This window comes from Ambystoma mexicanum, chromosome 3q (genome assembly GCF_040938575.1).
Source record: "Ambystoma mexicanum isolate Mex_15411 chromosome 3q, UKY_AmexF1_1, whole genome shotgun sequence".
Taxonomy (NCBI): Eukaryota; Metazoa; Chordata; class Amphibia; order Caudata; family Ambystomatidae; genus Ambystoma; species Ambystoma mexicanum.
Genome location: NC_090926.1, coordinates 594,056,278 through 594,078,563, shown reverse-complemented (window position 1 = coordinate 594,078,563; position 22,286 = coordinate 594,056,278). Strand labels below are relative to the sequence as shown.

The window sequence follows — 22,286 nt, the reverse complement described above, 5'->3', positions numbered from 1 at the left end:
GTCTACTGTTGTTAACCAAAGGAGAGCACTGATGAGTCATAGGTTAAATGCAAAGGAAGTCCATTGTTCCATTCACAATCTGACGAAGCCCAGTTTGGGTGAAACGCGTAATTGTGTGTTTGTTTTCTCTATGTGTCCACTTACTGATTAATAAAGGATTTTTACCACGGAGAAGATGGCCAAACGTGATTCTTTGGATTTAAAATGGAGGAGTGCCGCTGTGAACCGCGTAATCGCAGTTCTTGTTTTTTCTTCATATATATATATATATATGTATATATATATATATATATATATATATATATTATACTGAACATGTCAGATATATTTGTTACAAACAGGAATATTCTAAGCAATGTACCATTCATACTTCAGATATCTTTTACCAAGTTACTACAAAAGGAAATCTTAACAAGTAGTGATTTGATGCATGTGTAGCAGCTTACTGTTTTAAACAATGTACTCATTGTTATCAACTGTTCTAAAATGCTAATATCACGTTTGTAGAAACACGGGTGGTCCAAATATGGGCAAATACCTAGAGTGATCTTTTGTCTGATGCCTTTAGTTAATGACATTAGTGATGCCACCAGTGGTATTATAGGCTGTGCAACAGCAGGCGCAAAGTTAAGGTGGCTTTAGATGAAATCTCAGGGGTTTTGTTGCATTATATGGTCACAACGTCCCTGCAACTAAAGATTTTCCTTGCATTTCAAGGATCTTGCCCACTGTCCATTTTAGAATATTACCAAACCACTAGCCATGACCTACGCCCACAACCACTCTTTTAAGACACTTGCAACCCATCGCTCAAAGATGTTCCATCAATCTCAAACTGATGTTTCGACAGTGGTATTGTTATCTATAAAAGATTGCAGGCTTTGAGAACTGTTCTTATGCAATGCAAAGTGAGATTACATTTTTTGCCATGGATCACACACTTTAGTTAAGCAGCGTGCTACAAGCTCCTTGTTTTCTGGCCGGTCTCTGACTGTTGTGATACATCACACAACACATTTAAGCAGCACAGGAAAAAAAAAAACACAATAGACCAGCTGTAACATCAACATATGCACAGGAACTTTTGCCCCGAGAGTGAAAATCAAAAACTGGCATCCATGAATATATGCACAGTAAGTGAACATATCTTAAATTGACCTTCCTCTCAGAAGAAAGTGCACAAGACAAAAATAGCATTGAACTAACAAAAGTAATGAACCCCCAAAAAATGAACGGAGAGAGGAAATGTTCAAATAAATATGCTGGCAAACTATAAAAGGTGCTAATCTTTTAAACCCAGCAATCTGTTGTGAAAGATTCCCTGGTAAACAACATCGCAATATGAAAAGGGCTTGTGGTCTTTTGGGTAAGGGTCTGCACTAGAAACATGACAACCTGAGTAAAATCCCGATTGCCAGATACTCGAGCAAGCATGCCTACCTAAAAAAAACAAAGGGTTGCGTCCGGTCTCTGAAAAAAGTTACTCTTTCCACCCACATGCATCATTACTTGTGCTGTGAAAAGCATCCCCAATCAGGGGAGAATAACTGCACCAGTGTCCAGTATTTGCCCACGAAATGGCAAATACGCTTACTTGCCCTCATTATTCCCCCCCCCTTAACCCCCTGCATGTCTGGCTTTCAACAGTGCTTTATAAAGATTACTTGAAAAGTACACATCATAGTGTCACTCAAATATATAAATCCTTATAGAACTACGTTAGGCAAAAAGTGTAGAAGTTTGGCATTATCTGCCCAGCCACCCCCTCTTGACTGGGAGACTACAAATACCAGAATGCAATTCAGCAAAAGGCAAAACAAAATCTCAGAATGCAATACTTTCAAGGACTGACAGTAGCACAGTAAAGTAAAAAAAGCAGTGTTTTTCTTAGTGTGTTTAAAAAAAAGGTTTTTAAATACAAACACAGAGGTTGACTATTTGCAAATATAGCAGAGCTAAGGGAAAGGCTCTGTGTTGTAAACGTAGTCCATAGACCCCCTCCACCTCCCGACTTTCAATTTGTGTCCTTTAGCCACCCCCAACCTCTAGACTACTGGCATTTGCATGTTTTTTTACCTACATATGTTTTTTTCCTGCATTTCAAGTTCCGATAACCTCAGCCAGCCATCCCTTGCATCGAGCAAAGAGGGCAGCTGTTTAATTTCTAAGAAAAAAATAAAAAAAATGAAATAAAAACACAGGATTGTCACTTTACCCGAGATAGCCATCTGTTTTGGAGAATGGGGCCAAAACGTCACACAAGTCAAAAGTAGTTAACAATAGAATTTTTCGACGTTCCTATGGGAGTCTGACTCAACTTACTAAACGGTGGTCAATGCCATCCTATAATATATTCCTACACAGATACAATGGGTCCGCACCCACGTTAAATCAGCAAAAGGGAGGGTCCCGATCCCAAGCGGTACTCCAACCACAGAAAATATGTAAACACCAAAATGGCACAAGAGGTGCTGGGATCGCACTCCGCTGCAAGGTGTAATTTTACACAGGACTAAAAGTCCACATCAAAATTCTTTGGAACATTTCCAACAGCAGCAAGGGAGAAAACGGGTGCGTTTCACCAGCTCTGATGAGCAGCACAGAGCATTAACACTACTCTTATTTTTGCAGGAACATTTAAAAACATGAGGGCTGTTTCAGGTAGAGTTATATAAACCAGGGTGTGACTAAGAACGGACATTGATATTGATATTTTATTTGTATCGTGCCCATACACAAGTGTTTCAGTGCGCGACGAGGCAAGGGAAGGGAAACGAGGGAAGACAAAGCAACGATCTTACTAGGCCCAGTGACATTGAGAACGTGTAAATGCAAGGAAGGGAGAAAGGGCAAGGGGCAAGCAGGGGTGGGTGGTGGAGTGGACAGTGCTAACCACGTGATAGAACAACAACAACAGGTACTGCGGCCAGCAGGTGGTAAGTGCGAGAATAAGGTGTAGGCAACAGTTGTCTGATAAGTGCTGGAAGGGGACTTTAGGGTTGCAGATACAGATCAAAAAGCAGGGGTTGCCAGGAGGCAGTGTGGGTGTGTGGCTGGGAGGGCAGGAACCTAGGCCCGAAATCTGAGGGTAACCAGGTGCCCAGTGCCAAAGCAGACAGATTAGCAGTGGAGAGGAAGACTGAAGGCAGAAGCAAAGAGGAAGGTTTTGAGGTGCTTCTGAAACCGAAGATGGTTCTCAAGTTTCAGAGAGGCAGGGACGCTGTTCCAGAGGGAGACCCCAGTCGAGCAAACTAGATACTAGACGGCACAATTTCTATCACATATTTGCTACCAGATTTCCCCCAAATCTTTGTTCCATTTCTGGATCTGTGATTAGAACCCAGACAGTTAGCCTCCAATGTCAGGAACATACTAACATAAGCAGTTTTCTATGGCCAACCTTCTGGGTGCATGATTCTTGATGCGAAGGAGGAGGGTTAGTTGGAGACGGTGGGAAGCAGTTGCGCTGGAACCTGAGGGGTTGATAAGTGCAAGCTAGAAGTACCTATAAGAAGGTATGCATCTAGGCAGTCTGCGGCATTGACCCTTGAGTGTGTCTATCCCAAGGGTGATAGATGAGCTGCCAATGCTAGAATATTGGGAGAGCAACTAGTCTGTGTGAGGTGGGGGTTGGGGTAGGAAAAAGCATTTCAGGGTTGGTTCCATTATTGTTAGTTTGGTGGCGGGGTGCTACTACAGAGTTATGCTCTGCAGGCATGGGGGAGGGATTTGTGCACATAGTGCAAGGTGGCAAGAGATTCAAACAGGAAGTAGGTTAGTTGAGGGTTGGAGGCTATATTCCTAGACTGTTGGTATTAATCAGGATGGTGGGATACTTGTGCTTGGTTTTGTTTTTACAATGATAGTTGGATGGTGGCAACTCTGTAGTGCCTTGAAGAGTCCCGCTTCTGTGGGTGATGGGCTTGGCTGACATGGTAGTGAATTAGACAGAGGGCTGGTGATGTTGCGATGGAAGGGAGGGCTGGAACCCTCGTTTTGGATATATAGTGTGCGCATAGCTGGAACAGAGCATATTGCAAGGTCATGGTCACCCTACACATGGTCTGGTCTTCAGTATTTGCTGGTGTTGCTTCCCCATATCTGTTACGCAAGAAACAGAGGCCCATCCAATTCAGTCTGTCCTCAAAAGCGTGGTTTGTGATTTTGTGGTCATGTGGGTCTTGAGAGTCCTCAGCCTCTAAGCAGCATATTGTACAGACCAGATTGGGAGCAGTCTTTGTAGGGTGCATGGCTATGTTCTGGAGATAAACCAGGTTGTGACTTTCCTGAATACGAGGCGGTCCTCCCAATGCAGTCTTACCTAGGCATGAGGTTGGATGGCAGGAATGCGAAAGAGGGTCGCCTTTGGCCATTTCTGTTTATGCATGGGATTGTTGCTGGAGCCGCTTTGCTATATTAGAGCTTTTCGACAGGCGTGCCATGGATGAAATCCTTCCTAGTGGATTGGGACCTCTGCTGTCCAATACACTATGGCTAATACAAAAGGTTTTGAAAACTGGACTGCGAGACAATGGAATGCTTGGGGAGCAGAGTAGATATATCTTTAAAAGTCTTAAAGAGGAGTTTTACTGCTGTACTTCATATGTAGACCGTTTACCAGTCATTTTGAGAGGTCTTGCTAAAGCTCATTTGCCATCATCCAGCTTTGAGCATGCTTAGGCGATGGCTGCCACGTTTCCATTAAGGAAGGTTACATAGATTCTGATGCAACATATGGATAGTAGTTGAAATAACTCCCCACTGCAGCGTTAGCTTGACGTTCCAGGATGAGGGAGTGGTGGATGTGGAATCCAAGGATTTTTATTATTGCCCGCTGAGTACAGGTTCCAATTTCCTCTGGTCACAGAACACGTGTGTTTGGTGGTGAGGTTTGGGACTGCAGAGCATCAGTTTCATTTTTTGTTAGGTTGAGTTTTCGTTCCTTTGTCAGCATCTATGACTCTATATGCGAGAGGCACTTCAGAGATACCATTCCTTGAGGGTTCAGAATTACATACGTTTGCAAATAAAAGAACGGGCCAGATAGTTTGAGCAAGGAAAGACCCATTTGCTGAGGGTTTCCAAGATGGTGACCATGTAGATAACAAAAAGGAGTGGTAACAGACTGGACCCTTGCAGTAATCCACAAGTGTCATTGCAAGAGTGTTAAAAAAAAAAAAGAAATTATATATATATATATATATATATATATATATATATATAAACATTTTTTAAAAAAGGAGAAACGCAGGGTGGACATGAAACGTCCAATTGACAAAGGTCATCCAGTGTATCACGGTTTCCTCCCATCCCACGCCAACAGGACTTTTAGGAGGATTTATTGGCTAATGTTGCCAAAGTCTAGCAAGGTATCCAGAAGTAAGAGTGCACTTAGTGTGTCTGAATCTTATTTAAGTGTGTCCCATGTAGACAAGAGTATATTCTGTTCCCCTAATTGGTCTGAATGAATGCTGGGATCACTGCATGATGCTATTGGTCAGCAAGCGATTGTGATACTGTTGGTAGAACAGCTCTAGGATTTTTTCTGTGGGGAGATGGAGCGGTACCTTACAGGGTCTACGGGGTTTGCTGTGGCTTTATTTATAAACGTCTTGTAAGTATATGGCTTTCAAGGCTCTTGGGAAGGTACCTGTTCTATATGTCTTGCCTGGGTGAGCAGGAATGTTGTGATGTCATGTGGAGTGTTGATGTCTGAGTGTTGGAATGTGTGAATGAAGCTTCCAGCCCTGGTCAGTTGGTGAACCTTCTGCCTGGGTGATGGGCTGCCAGTGTTAATGTCCTTTATGTAACTTACTATGAACTATTGTAACTGCTTGTCAAGGTGTCACAAGAAGCTGGAATAAACCTTACAAGTACATTCAAGAAGGTATGAGAGTCACTTCTTAACAGTATCGGGTTCAATTGATCAGGTGAGGAGTGACTGTAAGCGAGGACATACCCAGATTGCGTTACGCCTTTATGAACCCATGGTCAGTACATATCTTGAGGGCTACTGGACTGCTAGCATCGGTTGTCCGTGCAAATTCTGCCTGGATAACAGCGAGAGGATTCCAAAGTTCTGTGTGGGTTTTCTAGTGGTTGCCGATTGCTATTCATGGTTAGGTGTTGATGTGGGGGTCTTTTTTGTCTACATGGTCTTTATTTCATCATTGAAGTTGGGCGTGGTTGGAGTAGCAGTGTTTTTGGGATAGGCCGGACACATTTGAGGTGCACATTTTTTGCTCTATGTATTTGTAAAGGTCCCCTCCCTCCCCCGGCCTCGAGGCACATTGAAGCACAGACTAAGATTACACAAGGGGGGAAAAGACTTTACCTAGAACGTTTTCAGTCTTTTTCTGAAAACAGGGTGGTTGTTTAGGCACCGAAGATCACAAGGAAGAGCATACAAATGTTTAGTGGCCATCACTTTTGTTAGTCGAATTTAATAAGCGCACGTACGCTCAAAGGCATCATGGCACTGACTGCGCAAAAAAGATTCCAGTAAGTTATCAGGATACTGGAGAACAATAAGGTTTTCAGTTGAAGACGGAAAGTGAGGTGATCAGTCCCCCGAAGGACAAAAGGGAGGATATGCCAAGCTTTTGCAGCCGCCACCGAGAAAGCTCACCCACCAGTCTGCGTCAGTCTGATCCGAGGGACCACAACAAGAAGAGCAGACTGAGAGCGGAGAGAACGAGTAGGCAGATAGGGCAGACATTTCACCTGCAGGTATTCTGCCCCTAGGCCATAAAAAGGCACGATGGACTTTACATAAGGACTTGAAAAGAATCCAATTTTCAAAGGGGAGCCAATAAAGCTGCCTCGGTAGTGGAGACATATGGGCTCCAAACGGGTGGGGGTGCCAAGAATGGCTCTAGTGGCAGCGTTCTGAAGAAGCTGGAGCCTGTTGATCAAATAGCGGGGCTGCGGCAGATAAAGTGAATTGCAATAATACAGCACACTCAGGACCGGTGCTGCCACAACCGGAGCCTGACAGGAATAAAAAGGGAGGATCTTCCAAAGAATACAAAGCTTAAAATGGCCCGTTTTGCAGACCACCACAACTTGCTTGTCCATGGAAAGGGAGGCGGAGATCTAAGAAAGTAAGACAGGGCTAGAGCGAAATGGAGGGAGAGAGACGGACTGGGAACGATTGGCCAAAAAGACCCTGAACGAGTCGAGGACTCGGCCAGACAGACCAGCAGCAGAAAGATGGGAGATCAGGGTGGGATAATCGACCGTGTCGAAAGCAGCCGAAAGATCTAACAAGATGACTACTCCGACACCACCCTGATCCACCAACTGCGCCAGGTCGTCCAGCACAGAGTTCAAGACTGACTCGGTGCCTCTCCCAGGCCGGAACCCTGATTGAAACAGAGCAAAGTACTGGGGCGATTACAAGAAAGTGGACAGAAGAGGGGATACCAGTGCTTCCAGGACCTTCACCAAAAGGGCAGAAGCGAAATTGGACAGTGGTTCACCAACATTTCTGGGTCCAAGGAAGGCTTTTTCAGTGGAAGGATCATCAGAGTGTGTTTAAGTGAGGGCGGGATCACTCCACTGTCCTTGACCACCTAAGCGATGCTCGGACAGAAGCAGTGCATGGGAAGATTGAAGGACACATGAGTGAGGAATGCAGCTGAACTTTCCTAGACAGTTGTTGGGGGCGATATTCTAGACGGCCTTAAAGACCAGGGCCAGTGATTTAAATTAAATCCTTTCCACAATGGGCAGCTGGTGTAGCTTCTTTAGAGTAAGCAAGATATACCTTTCAAATGAAGGGTTTTGAATCATTTGCATTTTGTTCAAAACATATTTAGGGGCGCTGAGAAATAGTAGTTCACGCCATGTTTATGGCAATTGCCTAACAGTGGGAGCAACGCTAGCTGCATGCTGTTCTGAGATGAAAGTCCTGATCTGCCTTACGATCATTAAATAGTAGTCATACTGATTAATAGTTTATTGACATGTTGGGCCATAGAAAGCCATGTATCAAAATGGACCCGTAGATTGTTCACGGATTGCAGAGGTTTAATATTGGCTTTGTCTTCGAAAAGCTGTGAGATTAGACTTCATAGTCAAGCAGGTGTTGAGACTATACGTTTTGCCTGTACCATGGTTAAACCAGTTTTGGTCCATCCAGTGTTCAATGTAATTAAGCATTTTATTTATATTAACATGGACCTGCTCATTGTTAGAAGATGGCATACGTGAAATTAGCTGCGCATCGTCTGCGTAGTTCTGGAAAAATTGTAGGATTGTCTATGAGCCAGTCATCAAGAGGTTTAAGATCTGTGTTAAATAACAAAAGGACCATGTCCTCCATGGTACTGCTATCCAAGGTATATATCTTGGACTCAGATTGATCGATCCTCACTTGGACCATGTGGTGAAGACAAGAAGGAGAACCACCAAAGGGCAATGTCAGATATTTGTCATTTCCTTTCGCCTAGACAGCAAATGTTGCATACAGGTAAAGCCGCAAGAGTAGGGCAAGCGAACCCTGTTCCATAATAATTAGGAGCTGATCATTCACATATAGAATCATTCACATATAGAAGGACCAATTCTGTGCTTCGATGCGATCAAAAACCATATTATAACACCCCTCCTCCAATAGGGAGTTATTTTCCAAATGCTTCCGTAGTTAAGGATCTTTAAAAGGGTAGTAGAGTTTAGCAATTGCTGGGGATTTTCGGTGGCAAGGGGATCCAGAGATTTCATTCTTTAATAATGGTGTAATCCACTTTATTTCGTTGGGGGTGCATCCTTCAGAAAAAGACCAGGTTATAAAATGTGTAATGAACGGAATAACAGAGGGGCTGCAGAGTTTGGTTATACTAGAGGGACATAGGTTACCTGACATATAGTTGGATTCATGGATGAGAGAACAGAGGACACTTCTTCTGTGGTTATTGGTTTGAAGTTATCCCCATTGGGTAGATCCTCATTTACTTTCTTGGCTAGCTCTTTTCTGAGGAATATTTTGGTACGAAAGGCGGTGGCCAAAGCCTCAGACCATTCGGTGGAGGTGGGTGTAGCTTTTTTGCAGACCTTTGGGTTGCTGAGTTGTAATATTTAAAACAGTTTTTGCAGTGCATGCTCAGCCCCATGTATTTGGCTTTCATAAAACATATGCTTGCTCTCAAAGATGGCCTTTTTATGTTCCTCTCGTTTTACTTTTAATGCCCGATTGCGGACAGAGGAACGATCTTTCCTTCAGCAATGCTCGAGGGCTGGGATTTTAGTTTTGGTGGATCGGAGATGCAAACGATACCATTTGTTTTTCTTAACATCGACTGATGGTTTTATGAGTGGTGCTTCTGTGTTTACCATGTTGTAAACATTTGGGAAATAGTTCTTTACCAATTGGTCCAGCGGCTGCTCAAGATCAATCGGACCTATACTATTGATCAGATTGTCTCTGGTCAAGGGTTGAGGATTTTGGCAAAATGCCCTTTGTGGGCTGACATGATAGAACGTCTGGCTGGCGACCAACTTCTCTCCCTCGCTTTTCAACCAATACCTGGCATCCCTTGCCCACCGCATCACTTCCTTCTGCTCAACCTTTCAGTGCTATGGGGATGACACCCAGCTTTCAGGCTTCAGGCGCCCCTCAGCCAGCACCTCTTCTCTCATTTCAGTCCGACCGCAATTCAGGAATGGTGTGCCACCAATTACCTATGCCTTAATGCCAGTACGACCGAGATCCTCCTCATGGGAACACCAGCTCCTTTCTTTCCTCCCTCTCTCTGGCCGCCCACTCTGGGCCCTATTCCTGCTCCTACCTGTGAGGCTAGGAACCTTGGGTTCATCTGCGACTCCACCATCACCTTCTCTTCTCACATCTCCGATGTCTCGAAGAAGTTAAACTATCAGCTGCACCTCCTCAGGGGTATTCTTCCTTTCCTCGAGAAGCTCACTGTCTCCAGAGCTCTGGTCCTCTCCCGGCTGGACTACTGCAACAGCCTCTTTCTAAATCTTCCTACCTCTACTGTCCGACCTCTACAATTTAGCCAGAACAAGACTGCAGGACTTGTCCTCAGCCTCAAGCTCAGGGATCATATTTCTCCAGCTCTGAAATCTCTTCATTGGCTCCCAGTGGCAACAAGAATCAAGTTAAAGACCCTCAGAATCGTCCGCAAGGCTTTCTGAGGCATGGGACTGCACTACCTCCAACTCGCCCTTCCTAAACATCTCCCCTCTCGAGCTGTTCCTCAAACTTGAGCAGACCCACATCCAGTTCCGGAAGCAACTAAAGACCTTCCTCTTCACTTCCACTTTCTCTCTTCCTCTCCCCCGAGGATGTCCTGACTGCTCCATGCACTGTTCACCTGGCTACCCTCTGAACTTGGGCCCAGACTCCTGCTGTCCAGCTGCAGGCGCAAGAGTGGATACAAACAAACTTCAGAGTGGATTCACGACACCAAACCACATAGGGATGATGCATACTCTCCTACAGAACTTCAGAGTGGATTTATGGCACCAACCGACATAGATGATCCATACTCTTTAACTAAACAATTGTCCTTAAAGAAATTACATATACCTTTGCAGAACTATAGCACATTCATTTGGCCACATGTAACAGAATGACTTAATGTGAATAACCTAGATCTAACTAATTGAGTATGGTTTGCTTCACACAAGAGCTTTTCGCCAATTTAAAAATTGATTGCACTCATGTTGATATGTACTTAACATAACTGGCTGTCTATTTGTACACAGTTTTCACAGTGTGTTTAAAATACATGTCTTTTCAGATTGATCAGTATAATGCACTATATACAATTATGTTATGTACTTCTTTAAATATTATTCTATTAACTCTAATGCCCCAACATTTTATTTGTTCCAAAGTCTACAGCAGTGAGTGAACACTGACTAATATTGAATATATTCAAAACATGTGTCAACATTATTTTGTATTTACCATTCCCTCTTGTTTATTTCTTAATAATTCTATGTTCAGTGTCTTCTTGTCCTGGTGTTACCCAGCATTATCTCCTCACGGACACACACAAATATCCAAATCATTTCTTTTTTCCCTCTTAATTTTGAATAGACTACACAGTGGGGATCCTTTTGTAAATATATTATTCATAGTTTACCCCAGCCACCACTGTGTATAGGGGCAATCCCCATTTGTTTTCCACATAGCAATCATATCTGTGCATAATGGACTTTTATTTGCCGGTCTTGTTTGTAATCTGTATATCCGTGGATTTCTGTTGGATGCAGTTTTGTCTGCATGAAGGTCATTTTTCCCCCATCTCTTGTCGCTTTACACTACATGGAAGAGGCTGGACAGCAACAAATGTCAGGTCTTTCAGGTGCACGGCTGTCGAAATGAGCAAGGATCAAGAGGAGTATGATATATGGCACTTATAACGCACCTATACACAAGTGTTTCAAGGCGCGACGAGGCAAGGGAGGGGGAACAGAGGGAAGACAGACACAACGATCTTACTAGGCCAGGTGACATTGAGATTGCGCAAGTGCAGCGGAAGGGGACAATACATGGGAACGATAGTAAAAAATAAAAGCAGCAAGTAAAAAGTGCAGCTAGCTGGTGGCAAGTGCAGACATCAGGTGCTGGTAGGGATACAGAGAACAGTCCCCAAGTGTAGGGGCTGCCAGGGAGGCAGTGCGGGTGTGCAACTGGCTGGGAAAAGACTTGGGCCCGAGAACAGAGGGTAGCCAGGTGTCAAATGCAGTTTCATTTTCAGCCAGGAGTTCAGTAGGGGAGAGGAGGAGAGAAAGCAGAAGCAAAGAGGAACGTTTTGAGGTGCTTCCAGAATCGGAGATGGTTCACCTCAAGTTTCAGGGAGGGAGGCCCAGCCAGGTGACATCAGGAAAGCTGGTCTAAGTGTGCCCTTCGCTGAAGAAGCACATGGGGACTTCTAGTGGGAAGAGATCCTATTCGTAGACACAGTGGGAGGTTAAAGGATTGCACACCAGTGCAGCTTTGGTACCTTGAGCAAGTAGTTCGTTTAATGAAGGATTTTTGTTCTGTATTAATGAATTCCTTGGCATTTTAAATGGATTACGTAGAAATATTGCAAACTGCATTGGCCGGTCTTAAACGAAAACACAGGGAATAGAACAATCCGTTTTAAGATTTCTTTTCAAACCGGATCATGTGTTTAGATCCCAAACCCTAATGGTTTGGTTAGGCTAGGTTTATTGACTTTTATACTGCAGACATCACCGCCGCAGTGAGAACTGAGACTAAAGCTGTCATGGCCGCCGCGGCTGCTTCAACTCAATTCCTGCCATGAACGAGAAGGGACACAGGACTACCAAGCTCTAAGGAAGTACGTGGAAATCGTGAAGAGCAACCCTTGATAGTTGAGATTTGTTTTGTCTGTAATTGGTTAAAGCCCCATAAAACAAACAAGTCATTACACTATTGTCTGGTCGATGACCGAAGAGGAGGACAGCCAAACTGAAAGTAACACAGTGTCTGCTGCAGAAAAAGTGCCAAAGACCCCCCTTCCCTCCGTGTGGTAAGTTTGTGTCGGTGTAAAAGGCCAGGCAAAACAAATGAGAGATTTGGTAAGCATGGAGAGTGTGCTTGTGAAGGAGAAGCAGGGTTGGTTGGAAACGTGATAATGATAAATTGCGCACTGAAGTGGAAGTGACTGCATCGCATTAAGCTCCTGTTTCAGGACACCACGGGCAGACCTTATCAACCTACTGACAGGTTACAAGAAGGCAGCAAGTCTGCCATCTAGCCCCAGTAATTATTTGCCCCTCAAATTGACCAACTTCTACTCGCCCATTTATCCAGCAGTCTTGTGGTTGGTCTACAAGAACCTATCATTAGAATGGCCCTGTGGGGTAAGCAGCGGTCTAGGATCGGGAAATGTGGCTGCTGTTCCAGAGAGCCAAGCTTGTGGGCGGGAGCATACCACGCCCATGCAGATAAGCAATCACAGACTGTTGGGTAATCAGACCAAAGGGCCCTACGAAAGTGCCCATGGCTGGGCATTCATTTAAATTAACAAAAACTTCAGGGTGAGAGGTCACATAGTTCCAACATTATAGCAAATATAACAGTTACTTCTTACTGCATTATTCTTCACAAAATGTATTTAATGACATCTGGATAATGTTGGTGGGGGTAGAGCACCCAGCGATGTTTAGAAAAAACAATACATATAGGTACGATCCAGTAAGACAGGCTGGATCTCAATGCAATAACAACAGATAACTGCTACTATTGGTTGATCATTTCAATTGTGCAGTCACAAGAATAAACATAAACCCACATCAATGGAAATATATACAAAAAGCACATTAACAATGCTTCAAATGTGCACTGATCAAATGGTGATATCGTCGACACAAAGGTGTTTCGGCCTCGAGGAGCTGTATAGTGCAGCTTTATGGGCAGGCCTTCATCAGGGCGTGTGATGGAATGGATGGTCCCGGGGTCTCTATCTATGAACAACAAATGGGAAGGGGTAAGTGGAACAATGACCTAAAGTAAAATGATAATTCACAAAGCTCCCATAGGATGCTTCATTAAAAACAAGAGACTCCCTGGTAGAGGAGCCTAGATCTTACCGAAAACGTATCCAGTGTAAGGGTAAGTAAGATAATCCATCATGGGTATAGATATCTTTGGGGCATTCAATGCATCGTTGAGGGAACAAATGTTTACCTGTAACGACATATAAAGATCTGTAAGAGTTCTATACAGATCGTGGTGTCATCTATGAATGAGAGGAAATTGGGTAAAATGTTACCTCAAATGGTAAAATGTGTCTTCTTGGTTCAAAATGGTGGAGACACCCACTGTAAATCGTGGTTCCTATCCCAGATTGTCAAAACGTGACAGTATCTGTGTACGAAAAATGCGCATGAGTTAAGGGAACTTATCTGCGAGCAAAATATAGGTCTGCAGGTATAGTGAGGGCAAAGTACTGTATTGGGCCCTGTTGCGTGGCCTGGAATCAGAGCACATAGGATTTAGCTTGTATTCGTACCTTAATGGGTTCGTCTGGGCTAGGCGAGGAGGCGCAGCGTCTCTGGACACGAACACCTTGAAAGTGAAACTGTAGCCATGACGACCTCGGGTAATCAAACCCATCAGTCGTGTTGATTGGTTAGATGTGTCTAAATGGGCATTCATTTAGACACAACAAGCTGCAGAGCCAGAGAAAAACAAACGCGAAAGATGGCTCTGCATGCAGGGAGCTGTGCCTCAGACCATGGAAGAGACTAGCCAACCAGGTGCTTATGAAGCAGTAGGCCAGAGCCGCCAGAGGTTGCTACCTGGGCTCTGGGAAAGACCAGACCAAAGCCAAGGCCCCGAGCCAGAGAGTCCAAGCGTGCAGGGAACTAGAACACCCATTCTGATTGAGACCATGACGGCCAATATTGGCCCTTCTGAGGGATCTGTGGCTGGTGGGTCAAAAATCACAGCCGGACAAAAATCCTAGGCCGGGGGGGAGGGGGGGGAGGTGCCAGCTAGTAGGAATACGTCTAAAAAGCTTCTTATTAAAATGAGGGATGTGACCAACTGCTGGAGGGTGAGACTATGTAGGTCTAACAAGCACCCTAAAGGAGGGGAAATGACTACTGGTGGGATTAGGCAAGAAGCATCTGGGCAACATCCCCAAAGACAGTCTTACACCGGGTCATTCTTTGAAGAGTAGCATTTCCCCAGTGATGCCCTTGAGACAAGGAGTTGCCTCATAATTACATCCTTTACCATATTGGCCTCAATTCCCTGAGGGCAGAAAAGGTTTAAACTAAACACCTTCTCAATTGTGGACAAGAACTTGGGAACTGGCTATATGCCCCAACTAGAGACGGTGCAATAGGCTGGCACGAAGGGAGAACCCAACGTTCAGTCTCAATTAGGAATTATTGACCCCATCCTGACACGTTTTAGCTTAAATTGTTTCAGGGGAGGAATATCCTGCTTTGTTGTAGAAAGAACCATTTATCCTACAGGAGTTTAATATGGTGAGGATAGGATGGGATACACACGATTCACCTAGATCTGATTTGCATGGGTTCTACAGCTGAACAATGTCAAGCTCCCAATTATCTCACAGAAATCATTTCTTACCTGCTACTTGGGAGACTGCCTTGGCGCCACTGAAGACGTAGGGCCCGATTCATGGAAGTGTTTTATAATGGTGCAATCCCATAGGAAAACGTTCCATGAATCAGGCCCTAAATGTCTATATGTGAACATAAACTAAAGCAACTGAACAGTTTCAATTGGTGGGCCTCAAAATGTGTGCCTGCCACAAGCAGTTGGAAAGTAATGGACTTTTGTCAAGCAGCAAGTGGTGTGCTGTGGGCATATGGCGACCTGAACTTGCGCGTGACTTTATGCCTGGCTAGGAGCTTGCAGCTAGATGTGTACCCTGTGCATTGGTTATCTGGCTCCTTTCCTTCCTGTTGTCCCATTCATCACTCTTCTCTAGGCATCACATGGACCCTGGTGGCCTCTGTCATATCTTAGGCTTTCCATTTGGATTCTAATCTAAATTGCAAATTCATCTCTTATTGCCAACTGGTTTGTTTCTCAAAAGATGTTAAGTCTTTTGTTCCCTTGCTGTATTTGGGGCACCACTGTCCACTGCGACTGGCGACTTGACTTAGGAAACCATGTTCCGATGGTTATTCTATATTTCAGGATTCGTTTTTTTTGTTTACATTTTTTTATTTAGTTGAAATGGTTTAATTATCATTTTTGCGATGTGCAGATCCCAGTTACACTTCAATTAAATAAAAAATAATGTTTTTATCCATTAGACTGCTATTTACTGACTGTTTATGTTAAGCAGTTTGTGTCAATTGAATCAATTTCAGTAAAATTTGGGGTCACAAGCATTCATCAAGAAGTCTGAGTGTGAGGAGATTCTGGGTTGTCTGTGTTTGACCTCAGGGTAGAACAGCCCTCTCTGATCTTTCAATTCACCACTCTCCATTCCCCCCAACTCCCTCAAATAATGTGCTGGCCAAGTCTGCCTTCACATCCCCCTCACGCCCAACCCTCTACGCTGCATCTCCTGTGACCAATCCTTCTTGGACTCCAGACCTCACAAGGATTGGGCATAGTAATCAATAGCATGGTCGAATACGGATTCATGCAATAGCCTCTGTGGAGTGCTGGTGAAATTGTTGAATTGCAGGAAGACCAGAATCCTGCAGTTGTCCTTAAGTCTCAGGCCTTCAGACTACTTCCTGCTGGGTGAGCGGTGCGTGCTTTGGATTCCAGTGAAACATTATATAGATTTGAAGACACTCGCCTTATTAGGCTGACAATGAAGCCTTACACAGCATTGCTCCAGAATACCTTATCAGAGTGCTCCCTCAATGTGGGCCAACCTTGCCCTCCATACACATGCTAGTCATCCGCCAACCCAGATACGAGACCTTGGAGGGTGCATCGGGAGTAAGATCCCGGCTGCATTTCAGGTTTTGCACTCTGGAACCCTCTTTCTACTCCCCTCTGCGTGGACCCAGATATAGTTAAGAAGAGCCCTGGAAAAAAACCGCACCTTTCAACTGCAGAGGTCAAAGTGTACGAAAAGAAGTAGTGGAACTATTTATCCTGCTGGCCTGCACCGCTCCCCACAAACCCCATCACCACGCCCCTCCCACGCACAATACAAACCCCCAAATGCGCCTGCTGTTTGAGAAAATGCTCAGCGCAGCTCACTGAATTGCACGTTTCAACTTCTTCCTACACATATTTTAAAAGTAAGCCATTCAGGAACAGTTTCTTTTAAAAATAAAAGTGTGGGAACGGTAAAACTAAAGAGTAGAGGAGCAGAGCTCCCAACCGCTGTTTTTAAGACCAGATAATACCACCACGTTTCCCCTGTTACGCACAATTTCTTCTTACCGACACTGAATGCATCATACAGCAAAGGGACCACTTTGCCTGCAAGCAACAGCTGCCGCCTGTATTTGGAGCAACATGCACAGCGATTTCAGGCAGGCTCCTTTTTTCTGCCTGTCCTGGCGAGGCCATGCAGTCACCTCCACCCCCACTGACAATCTGGAGACAAATAACCCTCACTGGAGCCTCAAATACTGACTACTTGTCCATGTGTTTTGGTTGAGCACTGAAAGGGGAAGCAATCATTTAAAGAACAATTGTTTTTTGAGAGTCACCAATCGTTTGGTGATAAGGCATGCAAGAGGGGCCTTTTTTATTCTGAAAGCACCAGTTAGTCGGCCAAATCTATGCCCACTTCCAAGACAGACATGTCACAAAAGACTTTAAACTATCCCCTTATCATCATGTGTTCTTATTTGACACCCAAAACAGGCTTTTGAAGATCACATGTTCCTCACATCACATATAAAATTCGGCTTTGTCAGAAAACAACAAGGTTTACCTTTTCACATGTTTCCATGTGTTACGAGCTTAACGCATGAAATTACATTTGCTAAGCCCACAGGCCATTTTTATATAAGTCACGAAGATTTCAAAGTAGGAGGGACGGGGGGAAGTTGCTGTCAGAGACGTAGCCAGGATTGTCTAACAAGTGGGGCCTGTAACTAATGTAGACGGTTCCCCCACACCCCCTCCCCAGGGGCATTAACACCTGTAAATGCCCACACAGCGCTGCCGAGTGGGCATTTACAGATTTTGGGTGGGTCTGGGCCGCTCAGGCCCTACCCTGTCTACGCCTCTGGTTAGTGTGCTGCAGTGCTCGTTTTCCCTGGCCCTGTGCTAATTTTGTTAGCACGTGAAGTGCTGTGAAAGGTCTTATTCTCTCAGCCTGAAGACATAACTGGCGTGGAGGCTCCGCTTCAATCGCACTATAAGGGCATTCTGGAGTACAGGCCCACTGCCCCGCCTGCCCTATGCCGAATCCCTGCCCCTTCCTTGGAAATGGAGGTCACAGAAGGAGACATGGTATGTAGCGCACCTCAGGTTTGTAAAAAGCATTGGTTGGTTATTCATTTCTTCAGGCAAGAAAAATAACAACGTGTGGCTTGTGAATTAAAAGCATATCGATAGTTTAGACAAAATGGGCAATTCTATACACAAAATTGCACAAATTTTTTTAAAAAACAACCATGAAACTGCTGCAAAGGCAACACCTTACAGTTAAAGATTGATTTCAAGCCAAAGTTGCAAAAAAAATGGTTGCAACAATATAAATCTACCTACTACAGCTGGGAAGATAGTGTGTCTAAGTTGCAGACTGGCCTCCAAGCCTAGCCAAGTCGCTACTTAAATAAAGTGTATAGTCCTGGGCAAATAGTTTTATCTCATGAGGCTTATCTGCAAAAATGAGAAGTCCCCAAAACAGATCCAGCCCACACTGTCCGCTACCTCCAAAAACCTCACTCGTGATACTGTCACACATGAAATAATAACTCTGACCATTGATATAATGCACAGCACAAGGTCCGCCTCTTCGCTTACTTCTGGCAGCTTGTATAAATGTAACTTTCCGTGATGCCCGCCACTATTAGCGAGTCCTAGGGCTGTCCTAGGGCTGGCCCTGGCGGCTGGTAAGAGTAGCTAAGGGCTGGACTGGGTTGAAGAAGGGAGTTTGTGTCAGTCAATTAGAATAGCGAGCCCTGACCGCCTCCTGCTCACGGACGGGACAATAACAGCCTTGAGTGTTGAAGGCAAAAGGAAACATGAAAAGGGCAGCTCAGCGCGCTGGACACACCACCTCGCCCTGCCAACTTCAGATTCCAGGATGCAAGGAGGCCACTTAGTCAACTCGGTGGAGAAAGGGGTGGCTGGGTGGGCCCAACCAGTTTATCAGCAAGTACCCAGTTCCCTTAGGAGACCACACCCCTCTCACGGGACAAGGACAACGATATCTGCCAAGCACAAGTCAAACAGAAATATGCCGAGGTGTGAGGGTTGAGCGGGGTGAAGGTCGCAGGGGCGGTTTTAGTAGTTCTGTTAAGTTTCCTACCTGCATATCTGGAACATTAGTGTTTGCCCCTTACATTTCTATACACCGGAATGTGTGCACAATAGGTAGAAAAACTGACAGGAAGAGGGGAGCTGGGCTGGGCCCACGCAACCGGGGCCCTCTTCCTTTACCCGGAGAAACAGGAAAAAACCACCTTGGAGACAACAACTAGCAAAGGCACAACCAAAAGAACGGTGTACCATCTTCGAATGCTGTAGGGTCCACCAGGCGACCAGTGTTACAAATTGGTGGTAGACCCAATTTGTCAAGGAAAACATCGGGTTTTGCATCTATTTGCACTTAGAATACTTCCAGGTGAACGGGGCGGGGAGGGGTCAATAGCGAGCCACCCCTGGGCGCAGTAACGAGCGAGATAACCCACCGATGTCAGGACACTGGACACTCCAAGCACATCCTGCCCCAAACCCTCGCAGCCAAACAGCACATGATGTCCCTTCCAAATGCTATCTGCTGGGGCAGGTGACCTAACAGCCAAACATTGCTGGCATATCTGCACATCTGGGTGGCACGTGCCCTTAATTAACCATCGCCAAAGACCATGAGGTTTGAGAGCGTACCCCAAGTGGGCGATTTGTGCAGGGTAATAGCAGGATGCATGGCTCAAGGCCTAACATATCACCCTTAGGCATAGTTGCCAACATGACCCATTCCAATCTAGGACTCAGCGGCCTTGGTGGACTTGCACATCCGTACACAGCCACTCAAGAAGGTGATGGCTAGGGCCGCATCAGGGCTCGAATCCTTAAAAAAAATATGAAATACGTTTTTAAAAAAGTGGGGGGCCTTTGTCATATGCAATGGGAAATTACGTCACAAACAGTGACCGTAAATGGAAAGCTATTTGCATATTTCATTTTAATATGCCTTTCCCCAACTCAAGAAAGTCCACAGGACAAATAAGCATGCCCTAAGAGAATGTGATTTTTTAAAAACTATTGCTTAAGAAAAAAGGTGTGAACCTTTTGTATGTTAAAATTTATAAGAAAACATGTGTTTCACCACATTCTGCTTAGAGGTTATGGTAGTCTCCGCGCTATAGTTTCTTTCCTCACAGCCGCGCGACCAGGATTCAACATGCCACTGCCTTTGTTTTTTTAATACATTCGCGTGTTCCCTCGTTTGCTGAGTTTAATACCCTTTTCCCAAAGGCTTGCCGTTCCCACGAACCATTGAATAATCCCCGACTCCACCTCACCATGCCATCGTTTTGGCCCAGTTGGAGACCTTTACACCCAATGTCTCCGCCTCTACATCCCCTCACACCACAGAAGCCTCTCATCTGCTTGAAACACTATTGGCACTTGTTGCCGCCTGGGCACCCCCGTTCTTACCTCCCCTGACATAGGGGATTCTGCTCTTCTCACCCACCTCAACCCATTTTAGAACACCTTAGAACTCCGTTGACACTTTCTCACTTGACCCTCGCATATCCGCCCTTCTATCAAGGGGTTCTACAAGAGTGCCCCACCCGCCGCCCCCTCTTCCAGTCCTCTTATACACACCTCCACCGGCAGTTCTTATTCCCCCCCACTTCCGGGCCCCGGTGCTTAATCATTTCCACTCCAAAAAAAAAAAACATTTATTTTCTTTAACGTCTGCAAGGAAGCACCCTTCCGTGCCACATACGGTCCCTGCCGCCCCCTCCTCCTCCTCCTCGCACCGCTCCTCCTCCGATGCCTTATGCTGTGCACCCTCACCCCGCCGGGTTCTGCCCCCCAAGAGAGCTGTTGCTTCCTCACCCGTTCTTCGGCTCTCTGCACCCGGCCGCTGTTCGTCTCCGTTGTCCCAAAAAGCGAGTTTTTGATCATCCCAAACATGGTGCCTCCTAGTCCTCACACAGTTCCTGTAACTGAGAGAAAACGCAATGGTTTTTCGCTCAGTCTCCAGCTTTACACAGTGACCTCCTGGCTAACACTGCCCCTCCCCCGCCCACCACCACCCCAGTACCGTGCCGCTGCCTGTAATCCTAACGATTTCACCAACAATTATCAGTCACTGACAGCTCACATTTTGTCTGTAATCCCCGCCTTAGAAGGGCGGGGCTAGTCCACATGCAAGGGGCGTGGCTTTTCAGTAGATATCTTCGAAATCTTTCTCGCGCTTCGTTTACAGAAAAACAAACTGCAAAATGACTAAAAGGGCGCTCATAATTTGCCAGTTTAAAAAGCAAACCCGAAGGCAATTATAAGCGAACCGATATCTGTATGAATCGCTTTGAGAATTAACGAAGGTAGTCAAGGTACCTCGATTAATTGCAAGTGTTGCTTTGCAGTCGTCAATAGTACGGTGGTGCCCCCCAGTCCTTCTTTTGTGTCTGCCGCAGACGCCGAATGCCCATTGGCTAGTTAGAACAGGTGTATCGGCGCACCTGAGAGCCCACCTCCTGCTGGAGGGGGAAGTGGTTAAGTCGTTTGAGGTTTGGCTAAAGGTGGAGTCATGGCATAGAAATAATAGAGCCGCTGCAAAAATCACATAATAAACTAACCTGACCCAATGCAAATCGTAACAGTAATATGGTGAGGAAAAAAATGAGTGTGATTGTAGCTTTGTGTTGTCCATCCTGCCTAGAAGTATACAAGTAACAGCACGCAAAGTAATGTGAATCTCAGTCTCGCGTGTTTACAACTGTGCTATCAAGAATGAAAGCAAGTAAACGAAAGTGCAGGCACGTGCCACTGCTTGTAGTTATTGTTTCACGCAGCATGCACCTCACCCATGTCTAATCATTCAACATTTGCACTGCTTAAGTCACATGCCACAGATCATAGTTGCTCCCCAGTACCCAATCTCTGCTGTGCCAGCAGCCATCTAACGCTAATACCACATTAATGTGCTTAAATACAAAAAAAGCACTGCAGGGCTGTGCTCAGCATTGACTGCCTCTGAGCCCATCACTGGAGGCGCATGAATGCGTGTACATGGGCTTCTGGATGCTCTGCATCTGGGAGATCATTATGTCGGATTCAGGATCCAGGGAAATCTGGCCCGATTCCTGCACTGATACCAGCACTTAATCCCGGACGGACATCATTGCTTAGGGACGTTTTACTTTTCATGGCACAATACCAGCTCTTCTCCGAAGTGCTGCTTTACTTTTCATGTGACAGGCCGGTGTAGCATCCTTCATATACGTTTGTTACAATAGCATCCCTTTTCAGGATGCCTGCATCTTATAAACCTAAAGAGCCCCTTTCAATCCTATGCCATGTCTTAACTCCCCCTTGAAAGAGTGGCGCTTTAGCGCGGTCCCAGAAACATTGTGAAAAGCTGAACTCCTGCTTTCTGAAAAAAAAATCAGGATTATTTAATCTGACACTATTGGTGGTCCAGTTCTTTTCATCA

The 22,286-nt window shown here is 45.2% G+C and overlaps 2 protein-coding genes and 1 long non-coding RNA gene across 4 annotated transcripts in view; 1 reads left to right on the top strand and 2 right to left on the bottom strand.

Annotated features, from left to right (window-relative positions):
- Positions 1-21,206, bottom strand: part of HEBP1 (heme binding protein 1) — a 93,174-nt gene extending 71,968 nt beyond the window's left edge. The window contains exons 1-2 of one of the 2 annotated variants that reach the window (XM_069654437.1): positions 21,188-21,206; positions 20,684-20,793 (exon numbers count right to left, since the gene is read on the bottom strand). In XM_069654437.1, the coding sequence (XP_069510538.1) occupies positions 20,684-20,761 (78 nt within the window). In that variant the 5' untranslated portion in view covers positions 20,762-20,793; positions 21,188-21,206. Of the gene's footprint in view, positions 1-20,683; positions 20,794-20,891; positions 20,979-21,187 lie in introns of those variants that run through there. The other variant, XM_069654436.1, reaches the window with a different exon arrangement.
- The window catches only part of CHADL (chondroadherin like), a 372,075-nt gene that overhangs the window by 213,897 nt on the left and 135,892 nt on the right, over positions 1-22,286 (top strand). The window lies entirely within an intron of this gene.
- On the bottom strand, positions 13,130-13,850 carry LOC138582791 (uncharacterized). The gene is made up of 3 exons (XR_011305079.1): positions 13,755-13,850; positions 13,573-13,669; positions 13,130-13,446 (listed from the first exon to the last, which is right to left on the bottom strand). It is a non-coding gene; the product is annotated as an uncharacterized lncRNA (long non-coding RNA).